Source organism: Protopterus annectens, chromosome 5.part0 (assembly GCF_019279795.1).
Source record: "Protopterus annectens isolate FY-2018-M chromosome 5.part0, PAN1.0, whole genome shotgun sequence".
Classification (NCBI taxonomy): Eukaryota; Metazoa; Chordata; order Ceratodontiformes; family Protopteridae; genus Protopterus; species Protopterus annectens.
In genome coordinates this window covers 303,176,430-303,200,364 of record NC_056735.1, presented here as the reverse complement: position 1 = coordinate 303,200,364, position 23,935 = coordinate 303,176,430, and the positions used below count along the sequence as shown (strand labels likewise).

The following is a 23,935-nucleotide window of genomic DNA, read 5'->3' as shown; positions in this document are numbered from 1 at the left end:
CCACAAAAAGTATTATCTGCTGTTTTGACTGCCTCAGGATTTGCCATCCAGTTCTTGTGCCTAACAGGAAATGTAAAAGCAGGTCTCCAGGGATTCAGAAGTACAAAATCAGGTTGACAAAGAAATACCTCACCATCCTACCTGCGTGAAGTATTTTCCTGCAGGTTTGAGGACCTTCATAGAAAGATCTAAAATTAATCGCAGAAAATCCCAAGTAGAATCTGCAAGTAAAAGCAGAAATATAGTTTTAATGCACTGTAAGGTTCTTTTCACCTTTAAGTAATGAACAGATTACTTCTCGTCAAAGACATGTATTACAAGTTATTACTTTTTCAGTATCCAGAATCTGCTTATAATACAGAGAAGCTACAGTTCTTACAGTTCTCTTTCTAAACATAAATGCATTTTTTCCTGATGTTTATATATATATATATATATATGTATGTACATACACATACATACACACACACACACACACACACACACACACACACACACACACACACACACACACACACACACACACACTCTGGAGAAAAGACTGAATTAGGAAATAAAGGAATCACAAGGATAAACAAGGGCCCTCAGTCAAGCATTAACAAAACAATTACAACAATGCAAACCAAATAGTAAGCAACAAACAGATTACAATTTTAATCAAGAAGGCAAAACTTAATCAATGCAACTCTCAAACTAGAACAGTAAAATCTATGAGCAAACTCATACAGAATAATGCTTTCCCATAACATACACAAGGATTCACATATGTAGAGCATCACACACCATATAATCACATGCTAAGGACAGCTTACAGACACCCTACCTGTTACCGATGTGTTTAATTTTTTTCTACTTTTCCCTAAAACAGCTATATGCTTTTTTTTTCTTAGAAAGCCTCTTATCAAAATGTTCTGAGATATTACTAAGCTCCGTAGCTACCCCTTGAATTTAGGAGTCTTTTGTCGTTACTTTTTTTCCAACAGCAGGAAGAATAAACGTGCAACAATTTGACATGCAGCTAATTTTAACCATCTCAATATTACTCTAATGAACAAGTCCAAGGTCCTTATTGCCACCTTTCACATGGTCACACATGGGGACTTGGAGCAAGGCAAAAATACCCACAGTTCAGTTATCCGACATGACACTGCAACCCCCTTTACCACATATTCATTAGTTGTATTTCATGAGCTTTCTTTTTAAGGCACAGCCTAGCCAATGTTTTTATCACATTTCTACAAATCAAAAGCTTTCAATAATTCTAGACAGAAAAAAACAGTTCCCACTCCCACTGATAGCAACAGAATGGCTGTCAGATGCTTGGCAAGGAATGTTCTAGCAAGAGCAAGGGTGGGTGGGGGGGGGGGTGAGTGAAGGATGTTGCAATACCAGTTAGGAAGACTTCAGACCAGGTGGTGGATGTATTTATAATCGGGAAGAGTTGGAAGTGAAGCTTGAGGGGTAGAGAGTTGTGTGACTACAGGTGGAGAAGCATGCAGAGTTTTGGGAAGTCAAACTAGAATGTAAGACAGGTATTATGGAAGAATGCAGAAGGGAGGGGACACTGGGGCTGGTTTGATGAAAAAGGATAAATGTTGCCAAGTGGGTCTTATCTGATATTGTGAACAAGAAGAGAGCTAAAGTGAACTGGGTCAGGCAAAACAGCTAAATGTGAACAAAAATAATCAGACAACGACACAGGAAGGGAACAAAGAAATAAAGAAACTAGATATGTACTGCTCAGTGGAACGATCGAAGAAAGACTGGAAATGTGAATGGAGATTAAAGTACACATGAAGATTCCAAGAGAAAGTTGCAGGCAAAATTTAAAAAGTTGGGCCCAGATGATGATGAGGAATTCTGCAGCTGTAAGAAGTGAAGGACTAGAGTAAACAACTCGTCAAAAGAGGGAAAACAGAGCAGCTGAACCAAATAGGTACCCCCACAGAATTATAATGAGGTGAGAAAGCAGACACAAAAGCTATACAGAGTACATAATGAAGGTTCAAAAAGTAGCAAGAGTTGCCAGATTATGCAAATGGTTCAGGTGGTGGTCACAGCAAAGGAAATGGGGGACCACAGAAACCTAGAGAATTTAAGCTGATCACTAATAAATGTGGACAAAAAGATCAGGACCAAGGTTTTGGCCAACAGAATTCAGTGACTATCAAAGGTTAATGAAAAGGGACGGGAAGAATCTGTAATATTCTATACAAAAATTCGGCAGTTACTGGATGTCTAGTGGTTATTGTGTTTCTATTGGAAGTGTAGATGGAAGGAATATGGAACAAGTGGGACTTTGTAAAAAAAATAACTAAAAACACCACAAGACTACATAAAACCAAGAAGCAAAAATCCAAAAAATGGTAGGCAGTGAAGAAGGCAGCTGTTGGCAAATATTAATAAATGAAGCGTACATTTATTAATTCCAAGCACGTAGGCACAATGAAATCCCACAATGACCACAAAAACAAGTGCTTCTGTCCTGGTTACCCGAAAACTTTGTCAGATAATTACACATCAGCTTACCTCAGCTTAAATACAACCAATTAAATTGAAAACTTATACCTGACTGCACACAATCCCACATAAACAAATAGACACGTTACTTCAAAACAACATGTTCAATAAAAGTTCAAAAAATATACATTAAAAATACTATAAAACTTTGTATACTTAAACATAAAACACAAATATGTATAGTAAAATCCCTACAAGCAACTGGATACACGGAGAAGATTTGGGAAAAAAATAACTGATAAATAAATAAATTAATTACAAACTACAACTCTACAGTGTCAAGTTTAAGACCCTACAATAAATATTATGACCAGCCCATACATGTGTATGTGGGTGTGTGTGTATATATCTATATATCTATATCTCTATATATCTATATATATATATATATATATATATATATATATATATATATATATATATATATCTCTATATATATCTATATATCTATATATATCTATATATATCTATATATATATATATATCTATATATATATATATATATATATATATATATATATATATATATCTATATCTATCTATATATATATATATATATATATATATATATATATATATGGACTATATGAAGAGACACATGATTGAGCTCACTGAATGCATGTCCCAGGCAGGTATGTCCCTAGCCTTAAGCAGCATTCAACCATCACCCAGAATGATGCCTCAATACAAACAGAAAATAACTGACTAACAATTGGTTTAGTTTCTGATGTCATTCCAGGGGGATCTAGTACCTGACAGCCTGGGAAGATGTGATCGACAGACCACAATGCTTTGCTAGGGATGGCCTGCATCTGTCTCACTTGGGCTTCAGGTTTCTGGCAAAGGCCCTTGCCTCCCCCATAATGCCTTTTTTTAGGAAAAGTCATGAGGTCGATACTACCAGCATAAAAGCTTCAACAAAACACAAATTAAAGGTCATGCTGCCAAACACTAGGAGTCTAAACATGAAAACTGCACTCATTGCAAGTACTCTTAACACTGGAAGATGCTGACATTTGTGCAGTCACAGAAACCTGGTTCAAAGCTGCGGAGAGCACCCAGCATTACGTGGTTACTCATCCAATCATAAATTCAGACCCCAAACTGTTGTCAGCAAAGCCAAAGGAGGTTGACTTTCACTACATATTAGACACACACACACCTCCAGGCTGGTCAAACAATATGACGCACAGGAGATACTCCAGGAGCAGTTAACAGTTGACAAGACTCCTACTCAAATTATATCTAGCTAAAGGCCCCCACATTTGACTTGAGATGCCCAATCCAGCTATCTGGACTTCTTCAAATCTATCAAGATTCAACCCTTTACCCTGATCCTGGGAGACTTTAATTACCCAACCATAGATGGGAAAAACTACTCATGCCAGAACACAAATGCCCAGAGATTCCTCGACTAACAATGCAAATGCCTTGGAACAGCTAGTCGATATGCCCAAAAGAGGTGATAACATCTTGGATATGGTATTAACCAACATAAGCAACCACTGCAGTTCCCCTAGAGTATCATCCTCCCTGGTAACATCCAACCATAAGGTGGTCACTTTCAAAGTCACCATCTACCCAACCCCCCCTCTATTTAGAGTCAAACAAAAAAACTTCTCCAAAGCTGATTACAACCTTCTGAGGGATGGTATAAACAGCATTACAGCCCCCTCCCCCTCTGTAGGAACTGGCACCAATGTCCAAATCTACGCCAAAGTACTACACAAGCATTTATATAGATGCATGGAATCAGGAATAACAGACAGGACAAAATCATCTACCGCAAGGAAGAGTAAAGCTGTCTGGTGGACAGCTGCAATATACTACATAACAAAATGAAAAAATTGCTGTCCAGGACCAAGAAGGAGCAGGTGCATAATTGCAATATCTCCTTAGCCTGAACAAGCAAATAAGAGCACTAGTGAAATCCTCTAAAGTCAACTTAAAGTCCAAATTGGCCACATCTACTAGAGACAATCATAAAGCCTTCTTCACATATGTCTGTAATCTGAAAGGAAGCACCCACATCTGTTCAGAACTGGTGGCCAAGGACACCATGTACACAAATGCTCTAGATATAGTCAATAGCTAACAGATTCAGTGAAAACTTCACCACTCTGTACCACCCCATCAGTAAATCAGGACATCCTCAGTACCTGGCCCTCACCCCTTTTCTCTATGGAACAGGTCCTCACTGCTCTCTCAAAGGCAAAATATACAGCCTCCATGGGACCCGATAACATCCCAGGCTGCATCCTACAAGAACTCAGACATGAACTTGCAGCACCATTAGACACCCTTATTCAACCAAAGCCTGACTACCGGCTTTGTCCCAGCCAAGTGGAGGACAGCCACGGTCATCCCTTTATACTAAGGTGGAGTAGCCACCGATCCCGGAAATTATAGACCCATCAGCCTAACTAGTCTGATCTGCAAGTCCATGGAACTGATTATCACGGACCTCATTAACCTGGACATTGGCAACCTCCAAAACACTTGACCCAACACGGTTTGGTTTTGTCAAGGGGAGGTCATGTCTGTTAAATCTGGTCGTCTTCTTTCAGACAGTCACCAAGGCCATAGACGAGGGGAAGACGATAAACACCACCTACCTTGACCTGGCCAAAGCCTTTGAAACTATTCCCCACTAGAGCATAATAGATAAAACTCGCTCAACTAGGCAACAATACATGTTACCAGATAGGTAGCAAACTGGCTCACTGATAGAACCCACCTAGTCAAAATAGGGGAAGCCAATTCAAGTAGTAGACCCGTAACAAGCGGTGTACCCCAGGGAGTACTCTTTGGGCGTCTGCCGTTTGGGAAATACTTCTTGGAGGTGCAGGCCAAATCTAGTAGGCTATGGCTGGCCAGGTTTGCAGATGACTGCAAGCTGGGTGCTGTCATCAATCCCCTAGTGATGTGACCATCCTCCAAGAGGGACTTACCCAAACAAATGACTGGTGCCAGAAACATGGCCTCAAACTGAATGCCAAAAAATGTACCATCATCCCTTTTGGGGAGAATGACATCCCCACAAATCATCAAATTGATAATAAGGTACTAAGCATGCAATTAGTCATGAGGGACTTGGGCAGAGAGGTAGACAGCAAACTGACTTTTGACCACTATATTGCTTCCATTGTACAGAAAGCTTTCTACATGGCCCACCTCACCTCACTCATTAGTAAGGAAAACGAAGCAAAGTTGGACACTGCTGACAGCTTAAAAAATCTTCTTTATTCTTAAAATCACAAGATAAGCGCTTTCGGGATGACCCTTCTTCAGATAAATAAAATGAATGAGATGGTTCACTTATATACATATAAAAGCCAATCACATTCAGAAATAGCAAGCACATTCAGTGAAAGACACGCCTATTTTTCAAAATAGGCTTAATTGGTATGTAATCATTTAAACCTGGCTTCCTGTTTGCCATTAAGCTAGCAATCCATTTTGTTTCTACAGTTTCTGTTTGAAGCACAATATCACCCCCCCTAGTGCTGGGTTTAACATTTACAATAACCCTGAATTTAAATGTATGTGTGGGATACAAAATCACATGTCTACATAACGCATTTCTTTCATCTTTATTCCTAATACTGGAAAGATGCTGAAGAATCCTTACTTTGAACATGCTATTCGTCTTACCCACATAAAAACCTTGGCATTGACAGCATTCTGCTAAATATACTATGTTGGTTGTACGGCAGGTTGCTCTTCCTTTAAAGTGAAACACTTTTTGGGTAATGGGATGTATAAAAACAGTATCTTTATTTACGTAGGGACAAGCTTTACATAATCCACAATTACTCGTTCCTGTTGAGTATGGTAAAGCATAGGACACATTTGGCACGGAAGGTTCCTTGCATAGTAGATCCTTTAAGTTTTTATTCCTTCTATACCTAAAAGTGGGCTGGGGTCCCACTATGCCCCCCAGTGTACTATCACTGGTCAAGATGTTCCAGTTCTTCCTCACTATATTGCAGATATCACTAGTATCACTGCTATAGTTTAACATGACCTGCGGGACTTTGCATAAAGCTTCATTGCTCTTTTTGACCTCACCCCTTTCAAAAGCTCTTAAAATCCAGGGCTTATAATCCGTGAATCGCTTGGATCTACCTCTTTCCACAGTTTCATTTACCAAATTCTGCTTATAGCCCCTATCATTAAAGTTCTCCTTAAGTCTAGTTGTCTCCTCTTCAAAATCTGATTCTAGAAGACATAACCTAGAGACCCTGCTCACCTGCCCCTGTACTATGTTGCGATATGTATATCTAGGGTGCATGCTGTCAAATGCCAAGAGTGAGTTCTTCCAGCAATCTTTCTTATGTAGCTTGGATCTAAAGCCTTTTGTATCCTGTTGTACACATACATCTAAGAAATCTATAGAACTGCGTGACATGTTGATGGAAAACCTAAAAAACTTCGTAGTGGAGTGTAAGTGGTTAATAAACTCATCTAGTTCTTCCTCTGTCCCATCCCACAAAAGAAAAATGTCATCTACAAAACGTAGATATAACTGTAGTTGACGTCTCCATTCCTCATTGTTGATGACATGTGTTCTTTCCCATTGGGAGAGAACCAAATTTGCATATGTATTTCCGCAGGGGGTCCCCAGTATCAATTCTTACTATAGGATTTATTCAATTGACCTAGTAGCCTTAAAAATTGTGCTGTGTCTTTCAACACATTATCCATTTGATCTAGATAGGGTTTTAAAGTGTGTTCCACCCATATCGACACATTCTCCGTAACCCATCCCCTCCCAGATACTATCGGTCTAAGGGGTGGGTTTTGGATAGATTTATGTATCTTCGGTAGTGCTTTAAAAATCGGAATAACTGGTTTCTCTATTTTGAGGAACTGATAAGTTTCCTCAGAAATTTTCATTTCAAACAATAGAGCATTTAATTGAATATTCACCCTATCTACAATACTTTTTACAGTTAGGGGATTTATGAGTAGATACGTGTTACTATCTTGTAATAGCTCATTCAATTTGTTGTTATACCATGTCGTGTCCATCAGGACAATGGCACCCCCCTTATCCGCATTTTTTATCACAATGTCCCTGTTGGCAATGAGACTATTCAGTGCTATCCTTTGTTCAGCAGATAAGTTGTGATATTTCTTAAAGTCTGCTTCCTTGTAGTAATCTATCATATCTTTCTCACATGCACTAACGAACAAATTCAAACTTGATGTTAATTATGGACAAAACCACTTGGTTTTCTAAGGGAATAATCCTTCTCATTACTGTTACCATACATTAACTTCAGTGACACATTCCTGCAGTATAACATAATATCTATCAACATTTCATCATAACAACCATTTTTGCTCGGAATAAAGGTTAATCCCTTATTCAACATCTCTAATTCTCTAGAGTTTAAAACATAAGATGATAAGTTAGTAACAATACCCATATCATTATCAGCAGTCAGTCCCAAATTTTTCTTCTCTTGTCGGTCCCCCTGTCCTCGCTTACTGACCGCTTCCAGGGACCTTTCTTTTGACCGGTGCTGGTAACAGTCCCAAAAATTATTACTATTGTGGCTCGCTCCTTGTATCTTGGGCGTGCCCCCAAGGAATTGCCATCTGAATTAGAGTTCACTACGACAATTTGTTGTGAAGAGCAGGTACCTACATCATGATTTGAACTGGTACCTAAGTTTGTCACATCAATCGTGACACTGGCAGGACCCTCCTGCACTCGAATAGATTCCGTGTCCGTTTGTTCATCAGCCAAGTCAGCCGTTGGTTCTTCCTCCCTTGATTCATGTGTTGTTATATTGGCTGTCACAAAACGCGTTCCGATACCACTCTCCTTCTCCTTCTGAAACGGCGTGGGAAACGTGTTACATTCAGACGCTATGTTCGTCATCATCGTCATCGCATCACTCCTCCCTCCCCTCCTGGTTGAATCTGCCAATCGCCTAGCAGTATTCACCATCGATCTATTTTCATTGGCCCTGGGCCATACGAAGATGTTCCCATTAGTGAAGTCCAGGAAATCTCTTTGTAATTTACCCGTTTTCTGTTTTTTCAATTTATCATCATTCTCAGTAAAGGTAACATATAGTGCTTCCATGCGTTCACTATATGGCCCATCGCTAAACTCAGCTTCAAGCTTATGTTGCAATTCAGTCACTTCTTTTTTTAAATTATCCAACTCCGGAGAAAAGAACTCATTCAGCAAGGACATGTACTTAAAACTAGTCTCAATGTTGATAGTTTGCCATTTGGCCAAAAGTTCCGGGTAGCGGTCACCTTGTGCTGGCATACAAAGTATCCGCATACCCCTCGGAACAATGCCATATTGGATACAAGCCTCTAAATAATATTCCTGCCATTGAAGTCTCTGCAATTTGTTCACTTTAAAAGTTAAGTCACGGGTTAGTTCCTCAAAGTTCCTATCCACAGCTACTGGTTTGGAGCCACTCATGCCTATTTTACATGTAGAAAAGCCCAAATTAAGTAATGGATTTCCACAGTTCAGGGCTTTTTTAGGATGCCATAAAGCATTCTTATTGGCTTGGTTTTGATGTCCATTCACAGAAGTAGTTTCTAGCATAACAGGTTCCGCTGCCATAGCATGCAAAATACTGGATACACAAATCCAAGGAAAATAGTAGAAAACAAATACCCAGTAAGGCAAAGTCAACTTAAGCAGGTAGCACAAATGAAGAAAAGCGAAGCAAAGTTGGACACTGCTGACAGCTTAAAATCTTCTTTATTCTTAAAATCACAAGATAGCGCTGGGATGACCCTTCTTCAGATAAATAAAATGAATGAGATGGTTCACTTATACATATAAAGCCAATCACATTCAGAAATAGCAAGCACATTCAGTGAAAGACACGCCTATTTTTCAAAATAGGCTTAATTGGTATGTAATCATTTAAACCTGGCTTCCTGTTTGCCATTAAGCTAGCAATCCATTTTGTTTCTACAGTTTCTGTTTGAAGCACAATATCACCCCCCCTAGTGCTGGGTTTAACATTTACAATAACCCTAAATTTAAATGTATGTGTGGGATACAAAATCACATGTCTACATAACGCATTTCTTTCATCTTTATTCCTAATACTGGAAAGATGCTGAAGAATCCTTACTTTGAACATGCTCCAAGGTTTTTATGTGGGTAAGACGAATAGCATGTTCAAAGTAAGGATTCTTCAGCATCTTTCCAGTATTAGGAATAAAGATGAAAGAAATGCGTTATGTAGACATGTGATTTTGTATCCCACACATACATTTAAATTCAGGGTTATTGTAAATGTTAAACCCAGCACTAGGGGGGGTGATATTGTGCTTCAAACAGAAACTGTAGAAACAAAATGGATTGCTAGCTTAATGGCAAACAGGAAGCCAGGTTTAAATGATTACATACCAATTAAGCCTATTTTGAAAATAGGCGTCTTTCACTGAATGTGCTTGCTATTTCTGAATGTGATTGGCTTTTATATGTATATAAGTGAACCATCTCATTCATTTTATTTATCTGAAGAAGGGTCATCCCGAAAGCGCTTATCTTGTGATTTTAAGAATAAAGAAGATTTTTTAAGCTGTCAGCAGTGTCCAACTTTGCTTCGTTTTTCTTCATTTGTGCTACCTGCTTAAGTTGGACTTTGGCGTCTTACTGGGTATTTGTTTTCTACTCATTAGTAAGGGTATCTCATCCAGGGACAAGGTGGTCATAACATCCATATATTCTTCGCTTATAAAGCCCATTGAGTACAATGCTCCTTTCTGCATGTACCTCAACGCACATGCAGCAGCTGGAGAGACCACAGAGGTTCCTCACCCAGAGAATCCAGGGCCTCAAACATCTACCACACAGAAAGCCCCGTCCCCCTAGTCAGTCTCTTACAGACTCCCCAATGATGACCTCTCTGTCTGGCATACGAAGCAATCTAAAGACCTAGCCCTGATGGAACTGCTGCATATCCACAAGTCAAGCTCCACTCGATTAAACCGCAAGTGTGACCTCAACCTGATCTGTGACATCAACAGGACTTGTTGGTGGGACAGATTTGTGTCCCAGACACTCCCTCTTTTGTGGAATAGACTCCATCTCCACGTAAAGCAGAGTACCTCATTAAACCTTTTTAAGCACAACCTGGATAACTGGATGGGGAACAGAAAATACCCCCCTGGGATTCCTCCTGTGCCCCTGCTGGACAGTGGCACAGGGTGCTGACTTGCTGGAATATGGGCTAAATTCTTGTAGCTAGGCTTGTAAAGTCCTCAGCGCTGATAGCCTAGTAACTTCCTATTATCTTAAGAACAGCTGCTCATTTACTCTATTCTATATTTTTTGTCCTCTACTACAATCCTGTAATTTTTATTGTATTGTTACTGCACATTAAGACAATCTCTGCAATTTTTGCTTAATTGTACTGTGGAGCTTTTCTTTCCCGGCCTCTGCTGAAAAAGGGCACTAGCCCAGTCGGACTATCCCAGTCAACAAATGTCAAACAAATCATTAATAGAGTGCAGGTACTCAGATTATGCAGAAGCAAGAGAACAATGTCTATTAAAATGGAAGAAATGTTCCTTGTTGCTGAATAAAGCAGGATATACCTTGCAATAATCACTTCTGTGGTTTTAAAATTGGCAAAACGTACTTTCTGATAGAACCTTTAGAGGGCTATAATAAGCTGCATTTCATGAAAGAGAATCACAATTAAATTAATGCGATACACAAAGAAAAACAGAACTTGCTGAGGTACTATTGCCAACAGAGTTGTGAGACGGAGGAAGACTCCCATCTGTGACTTCATAAGCTAGATTTGAAAATGGAATAGGAGGTTCATGTGTGCGTGTGGGAGCAGAATCAATGGGCAAAGCTCCTTTTCCCAGGAGGAGACAAAGAAGTTATTACTCAGTTATCAGAATGACTTCCCTTAAACTAAGATAAACAGCTAGTCTGAGACAAGTGAGAATCAGATGGGCAGCTGGGTCTGTGTGTGTCCGTGTGGAGGGCCCACTATGTATAAATCCACAGCAACAAAAGCATACACTCAGTGATAATGGCCTGCATTACAAGATGTGCATTCTGAAATTCACACAAACTCAGATTAGGGAGAATGGCATCTGATGGAGTGGCTGAGGAGGAATGTGTGATTATATGGATGTTCCTCTCAGCAATCCCTGGTGGAGGCTGGGGGCATCACTTTGTTGGGAGTGTTGTCCACAGAGGAGGAAGTATAGTGGGTTTGGCTGAGGTGCTGAAGAGGCATGGCAATATGCTGCACACTCACCTCTCTGACATAGCTGTAATGGTAGGAAAGGCTGAAACGTGGTAGGACATACAACTAAAACAAACAAAAAAAAATATGGCTAGAAATTGGACAGCACAACCACCCCAGGACACCCTTAGGATCCTTGATGGACCCTGCTTCAAAATTCAGGCACTGGACCATGGGTGGTCAGAGTGTCAGTAGCCCCAACTAAGGACTTGGGACACTAGGACAGCTGTCAGATTGACAGCAGGGGAGAATATAAACAAACAAAAAAATAAATAAATAAAATATATCTTCATCAAATAGAAGTTTCGACGCACCCCAGAGATTATGACCATAACCTTCTCTCCTCTGGCCTGGAACAGCTCAATATACATCACACCAAAAAAAAAAAAAACATTACGTGATGACAATGGGCTGTTAGGAAAATTAATTGAAAGAACAACAGCTGGAAGGCTTGTTCCAAGGTAGAGTGAGGACAAAAATGCAAAATCATTTCTAAAGAACTGGCAAGGAACAAGTTACCCATCCGACACTAACAGATATACCCATCATGCGGTCTGCAAGAAAAAACATTCTGCTTTACCATTTGGTGTTGCTGTATATTCAATATAAAAAAAACAGGTTTCATGATGAGCTTTTGGCCACCACCAGGTACCCCCCCTTCAGATTACCATGGGGCCTTGGAATTTTACACTACTTTAGTACTGACTGTTCAGTCTACAACACAGACAATGGCTTTGCAGCCAAGCACAAAAATTATAGGATTTTTTAATATAATTTTTTCTAACTGACTACTTACAGTACAGTATATATCTACACTACTTTGAAGTAAGTAGTGCACAATGGACTCAGTAAAGAAGCCAATACACATATCTCTTATTCTATTTATGAAACACAAATGCTCTCTCAGGCTTTCTGGCAAACAGGAATAAAGCTCAGACTAATACTGGCTTTGGTGCTAGAATAACCAGGATGAATAGGGTAGAAGTAAGTGGCTATCACTATCTCACCCAACTTGGAGAGACCGTAGTGGTGGTTATCGTCAACCAATCACCACCATGCAAGCAATCAAAGGCTTGTACACCACATCATACACTAAGCTCGAAGACAAAGGCTTAACAGTCCCAAGATGGAGATGGCAACCCTTCCTTAGCATGTGGGAGAAAGCAAGCACATGTATGGCAAGGGGTGTATGAAGCCCCCACACTGATGAGAGTGCTCAAATCAATCAGTCACCAGGAGCAGGTTTAGGGTCTTAATAGAAATCCCCTCATTGCTGGCATGCTGTTGAGGTCACTAACCACCTCCTTTAGCAGCCTCTCCAGTCACATCTTGGCCACATGCTGGGAATATCCAGGACAGATGAAAAAACTGGGCTCAATACCAATGGGGAAGATTTCATGGTTGGCAGACACAGACAGGAAAAGTAAACGTGTGTGCGTGTGGGGGGGGGGGGGCACTCAGAAGGAAGAATTTTGATGCTTTTACACAATGAAGTAGTTAAATGGAGATTTTGTGATGCCTTCTATAAAATTAGTCCTGATGAATGAAAGTCTGCGCTGACTTTAATTTGTAGATCCCTTAATTGAGTATAAGCAATCAATGCAGTTATTCTCATTGCTTCCCAAAACAGCACAGACATCAGGAAAGCAGAGTTCCTATTTATCTAGTAAAAGTGCACTCATGTCAACAGGAGAGTTGCCTGTACAATGAAGATGAGTACACCTGTAAGTGTTTTCAAGGCATCCTAATTGTCAGAATGCTGTCAAGGGCACGCAATATCTCTTCACTGCCTAGATGACTGCTCCTTGAATCAGCTCTTGATCACTGGGTGTGGATACCCAGTATGATGGAATGAAGTGGTTCACAATTAATAAAGGGATGCTTGATGTGCAACTAAGTCTAGATTTTGGATCTTTGCCCGGAGGTGCTTTATCAGGTATTTTTGTACCCCAAGCGGACTTCTGGGAGTTTTTCCTTGGATGGATGGCAGACGTTGGGGGTGTGATGGGGGAGGTGGCTGGGAACATATTTTCTGAGAGTGTGGTGAGTTGGTAGGCTTTAGAGATTCCTCGCAGGCTGCTCTGTCGGAGATGCTGGGTAAGAGAGTTGGAGTGACTGGGGAAGTGATTTTTTTGAGCTATGGTAGAAACTCAGAATTGCCTAGACATAGTGAGGCCTTGCTGAATCTGGTTATGATGGCTGCCAAGGAAGCAGTTACTGGGAGGTGGAAGTTCTAGACCAACTTTATTAGGAGTGGGGAAGATGGTAACAGAGTTGGGACAACTGGAACTGGGGTCTTTGGAAAGGGGCGGAAGCAGATTGCATGGGGGATGGGAATTGTGAGACTGGTGCATATGAGCGAGGTTTGGGGGAGGGCAGAATTTGAGTGAGCTGTATGCTGGTTGACTGGCACTGACTGCATGTGCTGAAGGTGGTGTGTGGCGTTCGCAGTTGTGTCACTTGGTTTGGAATGTGTAGTGTTTGCTGCTAGGATTGTGTCACCGTGGTTTGTTGCCCTTTGTATAGATGTGGCATGGCCTGTGTCATGCATGGTAGTTTGATAGAGGTGTTTCTTGTTTAAAATGAAAATAATAAAGGGAGGCTTGATAGTTTGCAAGCACTGAAGTAATACACATAGGAAAAAGAACAGGTACCCTCAACAAGCAGTGCACAATACAGTACAAGCCTCAAAGATGCTAACAGAGTGAACACCCAGTACAAACAAATGAAATCAATCCAAGATGAGCAAAGGATGAAACTGTTGTGAAAACATTTGGTATCCAACTCCAGAACACTTTCAACAACAGACCCGTAGCACTGCAAGACCAAATGTTCAAATGTTCACCATTAAGACACTAGAAGTCCAGAAAAAAGACTGGAACAATGCCTACAGACTGAAAATATTGAAATGTAAAAAGCACAAGGATTTTGCTACAATCCTTTGGGTAATAGTCCAAAAAAAGCATTTCCATAAATGCGGCACCAGGAATACTACACAGCACAATCCAACCTGACACATGACGAGTTCAGATACAACTGAAGAAATTCCACTTTCATAAACGGAGATGCTCGTCACACAGAGGTGAAAGAAAAAAAAAAAAAACAGAATGCCACTCAGAAATACTGATGGCCTGTAAGGTGTCAAACTGTTTTTGCTCCACATTCTAAGAAGCTAGCAATTAAGAAATATTTGTCTTGAGAAGGCAAGAAAAAACATCAGACCTCAAGGAATAAAGGTGACAGACTGGTACTTGGAGTTAACATAACAACGAGATGAAGTAGTACACACAGACTACAACAACAAGCAGACACCATCTTACAAATGTTTGGTAGCAATATTCTGAAGTAATAGTATTAAAAATATTAAAGCTGTGATACTGTGGTGATTTTGTAGAGTTTCACAGCACAATTTCAGTAAAACACCTTTATCCTGACGACCAAATGGTACCATGAATAACATGGCCATCATACAGCCACAAGAGGTTCAGGGAACAGGCAAAGCCTGGAAACTCCAAATGCACACTCACCCAGGTTGAAAAAACTAGGGCTTCCTGTTCTGGATAGTCAGAAAGGACAAGAATGGCTGACAGTAATGAGTGTCCAACTTTACTTGATGGTGAAAAACCTTTGAGTCAGGACCACAGAGATGTTCTCCAGGTTAATGGAGACTTTACACCTTGCATCACTGGAACTCCCAAGCCAAGGATTCTACCAGAGTACTCCACGTAGTGCCAACCAGGGCAAATCATTCACCAAGCCTTCCTCTGCTAGGCCTCAGCCACAGTGGACAGCACCTGGGGAATGGACGTTGGATAGAAACATTTCCAAAAGGCAGTGAGCTACAAGTGGTAAGATGCAATCCAGTTAAGAAATCCATTTGGAAAGTGTTTTTTTAGCAACCATCACTTCTCCTTGTAGATTAATAACTGTTCAGTTAAAAATTTGTACATGCAATTCAAGAAGTTGAGTTGATGGTGCATGCCCTACGTATGAAAGGTTTTTTAACCTGGTTGCTAACCCCAGAAAGAAAACAGGGAGATGAATAGGCTGGTTTAACAATTCTGAAACCATTTCTGAAGCAAGACAACTGGTCTAAAAAGGACATCTGAATACTAAGAAAAAAAAAATAAAAAAAGATACCCTTTCCCTACAAATAAGTGTTTGAGGCACTTAAATCATACACAGATGAAGTCCCCAAGTCAAGAGTTCTCCAACAGCCAGATTCAAAGCTACTGAACCTACAGGCCTGAACATAAAATAGGCAAGCCTGTTTATAATAAAATGCAAGTCCAAAAGAGGACTAAATGTTAACATTTAACTTTCATGCTGCAGTACGATTTCACATTTTCTTTGTCTAATATGCCAAACCTGTTTTTAGATTTCAGAGAAAAAGAGTTATGTACTTATCATAAACTGGCATCTGTGCCATCCTGTGTCATTATTCATCACAGATGGGTCTCGAATCCAACCTCGGATCTGAGCCAGCAGCAGCTTCTAAGACAGATGCAGAGCTCAAACGCGTCATCTCACTTAATCCCTTGCTGCCTTATAACCTTCAGATTGAGATTGCTAAATTAGTGGAAACACAAACAACCGCACTAGAAGGACAAAAATACTCTAGCTCAATATAAGACAAATCAGACTCGCCAGAACCCCCAGATGGAAGGGGGGAAAGAGGGCGGGAATGTGATGAATATGACACAGGATAGCACAGATGCCAAGTTATGCTAAGCACCTTTATCTGATGCTATCTGTGTCATTATTCATCACAAATGGATCAGAGTTCCAGCTACTGCGTATCCTGGGTGGCCTCAAGGAAGACTATACCGGAGCATGGAGGAACCAAAGGAAGCCCAGTTCCTAGACACCAAATCCAATTTATAACATGAAATGAAAGCATGTGGATTAGACCAAGTCACAGCAGCACAAATCTCAGCAATGGAAAATCTAGCCAAGAAGGCTGATGATATAGCAAAAGACCTAGTAGAATGAGTAAAGTACAGTTTTGTACCTACCATAAATGTAGATGTCCGAACAGGATAGCATCTGCAGTCCTTACAAATGGGTTGTCCTGTCGTCAGGCAGCCCTTCGGTCGGCCGGATTCCAAAGTCTGGGTCTGGCCTCGGCTGGTGTCGCACTTCACCCGACGTCATCACTGCAGGTCTTCGGGTATAAAGGCATCAGCCGACGCCATTTTCCTCAGTGTTTCTTGCCCCAGATGCCAGTTGCCCTCTTGGATAGCTAAATTTTTGGATAAATGCTAATGTTTCCAAAAAAGTAGAAGGCAAACACAAAAATAAGTATGTATGTACATATATACAAACAAATACACCATAAGAAACCCCCCCCAGCTAGCTATTAGGTGGGCAAATACCCTAGGAGTACCACAGAGGGGAAGGAGGGTGGGTAATCCTGACTGCAGATGCTATCCTGTTCGGACATCTACATTTATGGTAGGTACAAAACTGTACTATGTCCTTCAAGGATGCATCTGCAGTCCTTACAAATGGGTAGAATACCATAGCCAAACTAGGGGAGGAGGAAGAAGAAATTATGGTGTAGTTAGGATCCCTTGCAAAACAGCAGTGGCAAACCCTGCTCGGGATCTAGAGTACAGAGGTAAGTTATAATGCTTGGCAAATGTATGCACGGAGGTCCAAGTAGCAGCCTCTATAATGTCCTTGGTAGCCACTCCTCGTAAGAAGGCTGTGGTAGTGGCTGTAGCCCTTGTAGAAATGAGGCCTTATGTTCTGTGGAATTTGCTTTCCATGGTAGGAGTAACAGAATCTTATGCAATTTCCTATCCACTTGGAGATTGTCTGTTTGGAAATTGCTTTTCCTTCCCTTCCTGTTGCATATGCTACTAGAAGCTGGTCAGTTTTTCTATTGCCCTTGGTTCTGTCCAGGTAGTAGCGCAACTGTCTATGTACATCCAAAGTATGCAGCAGTCTTTCCCCCCTGTTCTGTGGGTTGGGAAAGAAGGTAGGTAGGTGTATTGCCTGGTTTAGAGACACTCTGGATACCACCTTAGGCATAAATGTAGGATTAGTTCTCATGGACACTCTATCTTGATGGAAGATTAGGAAGGGTTGTACTGCCATTAAAGCCTGTAGTTCCGAAACCCTTCTTGCTGAAGTAATTGCCAGCAGGAAAGCAGTTTTCCAGGATAGGTGTTGAAGATCTGCTGTTGCTGCTGGTTCGAATGGAGGGAGTGTCAATTTTTCTAGCACAAAGTTCAAGTCCCATGCTGGTAATGGTGGTTTCCTAGGAGGTTTTACATTCTTAATTCCTCTCAGAAACTGCCTGAGTAGAGGATGTGAGAAGACAGGGGGATCGAAGCTGTATTCTGCAGAAATAGCTGATGCATGTATCTTGATGGAGGAATAGGACAGGCCTGCATGGAGAAGCTCTGCCAAATACTCCAGGATGTTGGCAATATCTACCTTTGACACATCTTTCCCTCTTTCAGTACTCCAAATGACAAACCTTTTCCATTTTCCTGCATAGTTCCTTCTTGTTGAAGGTCTGCGGGCCTCAAGGATAATGTCTTTAACCCTTTGGGATAAATCTGGGTTAGTTGCTCTTATGTAATGTTCCAGGCAGTCAGTTGCAGAGTTTTCAGGCTTGGATGCAGGATGTTGCAGTCGCTCTGAGTTAGCATCAACGGAATCAGGGGCAGTGTCCACGTTTCCCCCCGAGACATGCTCCTCAGTAATGGATACCAATGTTGTCTTGGCCAATTTGGAGCTATCAGAATTATCCTTGGACGTTCCTCTTTGATTTTCAGAAGTACCTTGTGCATCAAAGGAAGAGGTGGAAATGCATATGCTGTCAGGCCTTTCCAACTGAAGGATAGAGAGTCTACCTTCCAAGCAAGTGGGTGGTATGTCCTTGTGCAGAATTTCTTGAGCTGGTGATTGAGTGGGGATGCGAATAGGTCTATTTGTGGCATTCCCCATTTCTTTGTGATGGCCTTGAAGATGTCCGGGTGTAGCATCCATTCGTGAGCATCCGAGGTAGTTCTGCTTAACATGTCTGCTAGGATGTTTTCTTTTCCTGGTACGAATATTGCCTGTAACTGAATGTTGTAACTCAGAGCCATATTCCATAGGTCCAGAGCCATTCGACATAGGGGGTATGAATGAGTGCCTCCCTGTTTGTTGATGTACCACATGACTGTGGTGTTGTCTGTCCTTATCATCAATTGGCCTTCTTTGAGGAATGGTCTGAAATTCTGGATTGCTAGTTTTACTGCCAGCATTTATTTTTGATTTATGTGCAGGTGCAGCTGATCTGGAGTCCATAAGCCTTGAATGCACTTGTCCAGCATGTGGGCCCCCCAACCGAGGTCTGAGGCGTCCGTTGTGATGGTTTGGCTTGGTTGAATGCTGTGGAAGGACAAACCTGGGTTTGACTGGCATGCCTGAGCCCACCATAGGAGCTCTTGTTTCAGGCATGGGATTAGTGGTATTTCGGTTTCTAAGCTGTGCTTGTGTTGAGACCATAAATTCTTTAGGTACCACTGTAGCTTTCTCATATGCAGTCTGGCATGGGGGACCAGGATTATGCAGGATGCCATGAAGCCCAAGGCCTGCAGTACTTTCCTTGCTGTTAGTTTGTTCTGCTTTGTTAATGCCAAAAAGAAAAGAGGAAGTTGTTCTTGTTTTTCTGCAGTTAGGAATGCCATCTGTTTTACTGTGTCCAATTCTGCACCCAAGAATGTTTTTGTTTGGGATGGTATCAGTCTTGACTTTTATTGTGTATCCCAGGGCTTGTAGTAAGCAAATGACTCTTTGTAAGTCTTGTCAGCTTGTTTTTGTTGTCTGCTTGTATCAGGCAGTCGTCCAGGTATGGATAAATTTGGATTCCCTGAAGTCTGCAGTGAGCGATTACTGATGCCAGGCATTTCGTGAACACTCTGGGCGCAGTAGATAAGCCAAAGGGCAATGCTGAGAATTGATAATGCTCTAATCCTGCAAGAAATCTGAGGTATCTTCTGCAATTTGGTCGTATGGGGACGTGCAGGTATGCCTCCTTGAGATCTAGAGTTACCAGCCAATACTCCTTGCCCAGCATGGGAAGAAGTTGCTGTAGGGTCAGCATTTTGAATTTTGGAACAATGATGAATGTGTTTAAAGCGGACAGGTCGAGAATAGGTCTCCAACCTTTCTCTTTTCTTGGTACTAGGAAGAGTCTGGAGTAAAATCCCTTGCCCTGTTCTGTAGGTGGTACCCTTTCCACAGCTCTCATCTTTGTTAATTGAGCTATTTGTTTTAGAGCTGCTGTCTTTTGATTTGGTGGTAGGTTTGGCATTCCTCTTTTTACTGGTAAAGTGTGGAAATGAAACCTGTAGCCTTGGTCTATAGTTTGCAAAATCCACTTGTCTCTTGTGATATAGTTCCAGTTTTCTGAAAATAAGGCTAACTTTCCGCCTAAGGGTGCTGCTATTTGTTCCCTGGTAGGCGGTGTCAGAGCCAAGTCACTGTGATTGTCCTGTTGCAGTGGTAGTGGTTGTATCTGTGCCTCGTTGGTTATTGCCTTGCCACTGGCGTCCCCTGTAGGCACCTCCTCTGGATTGATTTCTGCCTCTTGAACGCCTATTCCTGCCTCTCTGAGTTTTAGAGGAGTCTGGAAAGGACCAATTTTTGGAAGGCCAGTTCCTGCTAAACCTTGGGGGCTGAACCTGTAAGAAATCTTTAACTGTTTGTACAGATTTTGCCTTCTCTTCCATTTTCTTCATTACCTGTTGGGCAGGAGAACCAAATAGACTGACCTTATCCATAGGAGCATCTAATAGCTTTGCCTTAACATGATCCGGCAAGACCTGTTCTTTCAACCATGCATGCCTTCTTATAACTGTGCCAGTCATGGCTGATCTAAATGAAGCCTCCAGTGCATCATAGCCACATTTTAAAGAATGGTTACTAACCTGCTGAATGTTATTCACCATTTCTAGAACATATTTCTTATCTATGGAATCATCAGAGGACAGTTTCTTAGTTAACTGATCAAGCATAAACTCTTGGTATTGGATCATATGAAACTGACAGTTCAAAGCTCTAGCTGAGAGAGTAGCAGAGGTGTATACTTTTTACCCCATCTCTCTAAGGACCTGGATTCCCTTTCAGAAGGAGAGGGTTTTTCGCTGAGGTCGAAGCTACTGCCTTAGGCCCCTGGGAGATAGTCTCAGGATCTGCAAAAGGAGCCTTGTATAAGTGGTGATGAGTGTCCGGGACCCTGTAAAACCTATCGGGCTTAGCAGGGGCTGGAGGTAAAGTATCAGGAGCAGTGCAAGCATCATTAAATGCATCATCCACAACAGGAAGAACTGGAGGTATAGCTAAAGGCCTATGTTGCGGTAAGTGTAAAAAGGTCCTAAGCCTTTTTCTTGAATCTGAGAAATCTTGTCCCTGCCATTGGAATTGCTCTCTCATGGCATGCAAGGTTTCCCCAAAGGAAAATTCCTCTGGTGGAGAGGCAGAAGGAATCGATTCTTCAGCATCGGAATCTTCATAAGTAGAAAAAGGAGCCTCTGGATGGTCTGTATTGTCTGTATCATCAGAAGAGTCATCTGAGGACACTGGCTCAGGGGGCTCTGCTCTAGGTCTCTTTTCTGGAGGTTGAGAGGCCCTCAGGAGCAGTGCAAGCATCATTAAATGCATCATCCACAACAGGAAGAACTGGAGGTATAGCTAAAGGCCTATGTTGCGGTAAGTGTAAAAAGGTCCTAAGCCTTTTTCTTGAATCTGAGAAATCTTGTCCCTGCCATTGGAATTGCTCTCTCATGGCATGTAAGGTTTCCCCAAAGGAAAATTCCTCTGGTGGAGAGGCAGAAGGAATCGATTCTTCAGCATCGGAATCTTCATAAGTAGAAAAAGGAGCCTCTGGATGGTCTGTATTGTCTGTATCATCAGAAGAGTCATCTGAGGACACTGGCTCAGGGGGCTCTGCTCTAGGTCTCTTTTCTGGAGGTTGAGAGGCCCTGTCTGGGTGAGATTGGGATCCCCTTATTAAAGAGATGAGATCCTCTGCCAGAGTAAGCATTTGGGAACTGGAACTGGGCCTGTGAGAGGGGGGCTTAACAGGCACAGACTTAGCAGTTTTGGCTGCTTTGGCCCTGGCAAAGGCCTTTATAGACATGGCTGCAGGAGGCCTAGCAGCACCACGTGCAGGGGTAGAGACATCCAAAGGGATGAGAAACCACAGTAGTAGGCAAAACTTCAGAGGCCGATTCAACTAAGGTAGAAGGGGCCTCGGTAGTAATCATGGATTCGGCTGAAGATTGACCCGTTTGCTCGGTTTCGGCCAAAACAGAGACACTCGCGGTTTGCTTAACCGTGGTTTCGGCCGAAACTGCGGACCGCGAGTGTCGGTCCTTTTCTTTGCGTTTCTTAACAATTTGAGTAGTCGGAGGATCCGACGGCATAATGTACGCAAAATCTGAGCCGAAAAACTGTTCAGCAAACTCCAACCGACGCCTAAACGTTCGTCGGTTGAAGGAAGCACAGGCTAAACAAGCTGCTACGTCGTGGTCTGGGCCTAAACAAGGTAAGCAGTAAGAGTGGAAATCTTTATGAGGTATTTGTTTCCCACAAGTTAAACAGTTATTCACTTTTTCTGACATCGGCTGAGGCAAGAAAGAGTCCCCAACGGGGTACTTAGCTTTTTAGAAGTCTTCAAGTAGTATTCGGTAGTAGTAATCTCTGGATCTGACCGACCGGCACTTGCGAACAGCTTCTGCTTCGGGCGCCACGCGGCAAGAAAGACTGAGGAAAATGGCGTCGGCTGATGCCTTTATACCCGAAGACCTGCAGTGATGACGTCGGGTGAAGTGCGACACCAGCCGAGGCCAGACCCAGACTTTGGAATCCGGCCGACCGAAGGGCTGCCTGACGACAGGACAACCCATTTGTAAGGACTGCAGATGCATCCTTGAAGGACATCTGGTCTGGGTAACTAAATGCCTACTAGCATAAATGAAAGAAATACAACTAGCAATCCACCTAGAAATAGTCACTTTGGAAATTGCCAGGCCCCTCCTGTTTTGAGAGAAGGCCACAAAGAGTTGGTCCGACTTCTTAAATCCCTCAGTCTTTTATAAATAAAAACATAATTGCGTGTGAATGTCTAAATAATGCAAACATATATTCTCCCTTATTAGAATAATTAGTGAAGAAAACAGGTAGTTGAATCGACACATTATTAGCTTCAGAGGCCACTTGGGGAAGAAAAGAAGGATTTGTTCTAAAGGACATCCTGTCATTATGAAAGACCATGAAAAGATGCTTAATGCACACAGCCTGAAGTTCCAAGACCCACTTGGCAGAAGTAATGGCCACTAAAAAGCCATTTTCCAGGAAAGGAATATCACATGAATTGTTCAGTTCATTCTGCATCTCCTGTGCAAGGATGACTGGATGTGTTCAGTGGATCAAGGACTAGTACCATCATATAAACATCGACCGACGCTCCAGGAGACATTTACACTTTCGGTTGGGTGCCAATCATTACCAGTTCAGAGTCCTGCCCTTTGGACTCACCATAGTCCCCCGGGTGTTCATCAAATGTATGGCAGTGGTGGTGACGCATCTCCACCTGCAAGGTTTTTTTTACCTGGACTATTGGTTCCTCACAGCTCCTACGAAGCATCAACTATCTCTGGCCACCAGATATGCCCAGTCTTTTCCAGTCTTTAGGCTTCACGGTGAATCTTCCCAAATCCAATCTAGTACTAAGCCAAAATCTGGAGTCCATTGGGGTCCAGCTGGACACTGCATCAGAGACTGCAGCACCGATTCCCCACAGGGTACAGCTAATTCAAGATCAGATCTATCATGCTTGTTGGCTGACTTGGTCCTCCAAACTTTAGGCTCAATGACGGTTGTAATTCAGTTAGTCCCTCTCGCCAGGTATCACATGCGAGTTTTCCAGTGGACCCTGGCAGTCCAATGGTCAATTCTATCTCAACCATGTCCATGACAATAAAGTTGACCCAGATGTGCAGGAATCATCTTATTTGGTGGCTTTAGTCTCAGGATCTATGTCTAGGCAGGCCATTTTGTCTTCCCCTGCCCTATGCCACAGTGACCACGGATGCTTCCTTGTTGGGGTGGGGTGGGGGGCATTTTCAGGGCAGGACGGCTCAAGGCAC

At 42.0% G+C, this 23,935-nt stretch overlaps 1 protein-coding gene across 1 annotated transcript in view; it reads right to left on the bottom strand.

The window, feature by feature from the left end:
* The window catches only part of SMS (spermine synthase), a 676,859-nt gene that overhangs the window by 264,231 nt on the left and 388,693 nt on the right, over positions 1-23,935 (bottom strand). Inside the window, exon 9 of the mRNA XM_044072287.1 lies at positions 142-221. Within this exon, the coding sequence (XP_043928222.1) occupies positions 142-221 (80 nt within the window). The remainder of the gene's footprint in view (positions 1-141; positions 222-23,935) is intronic.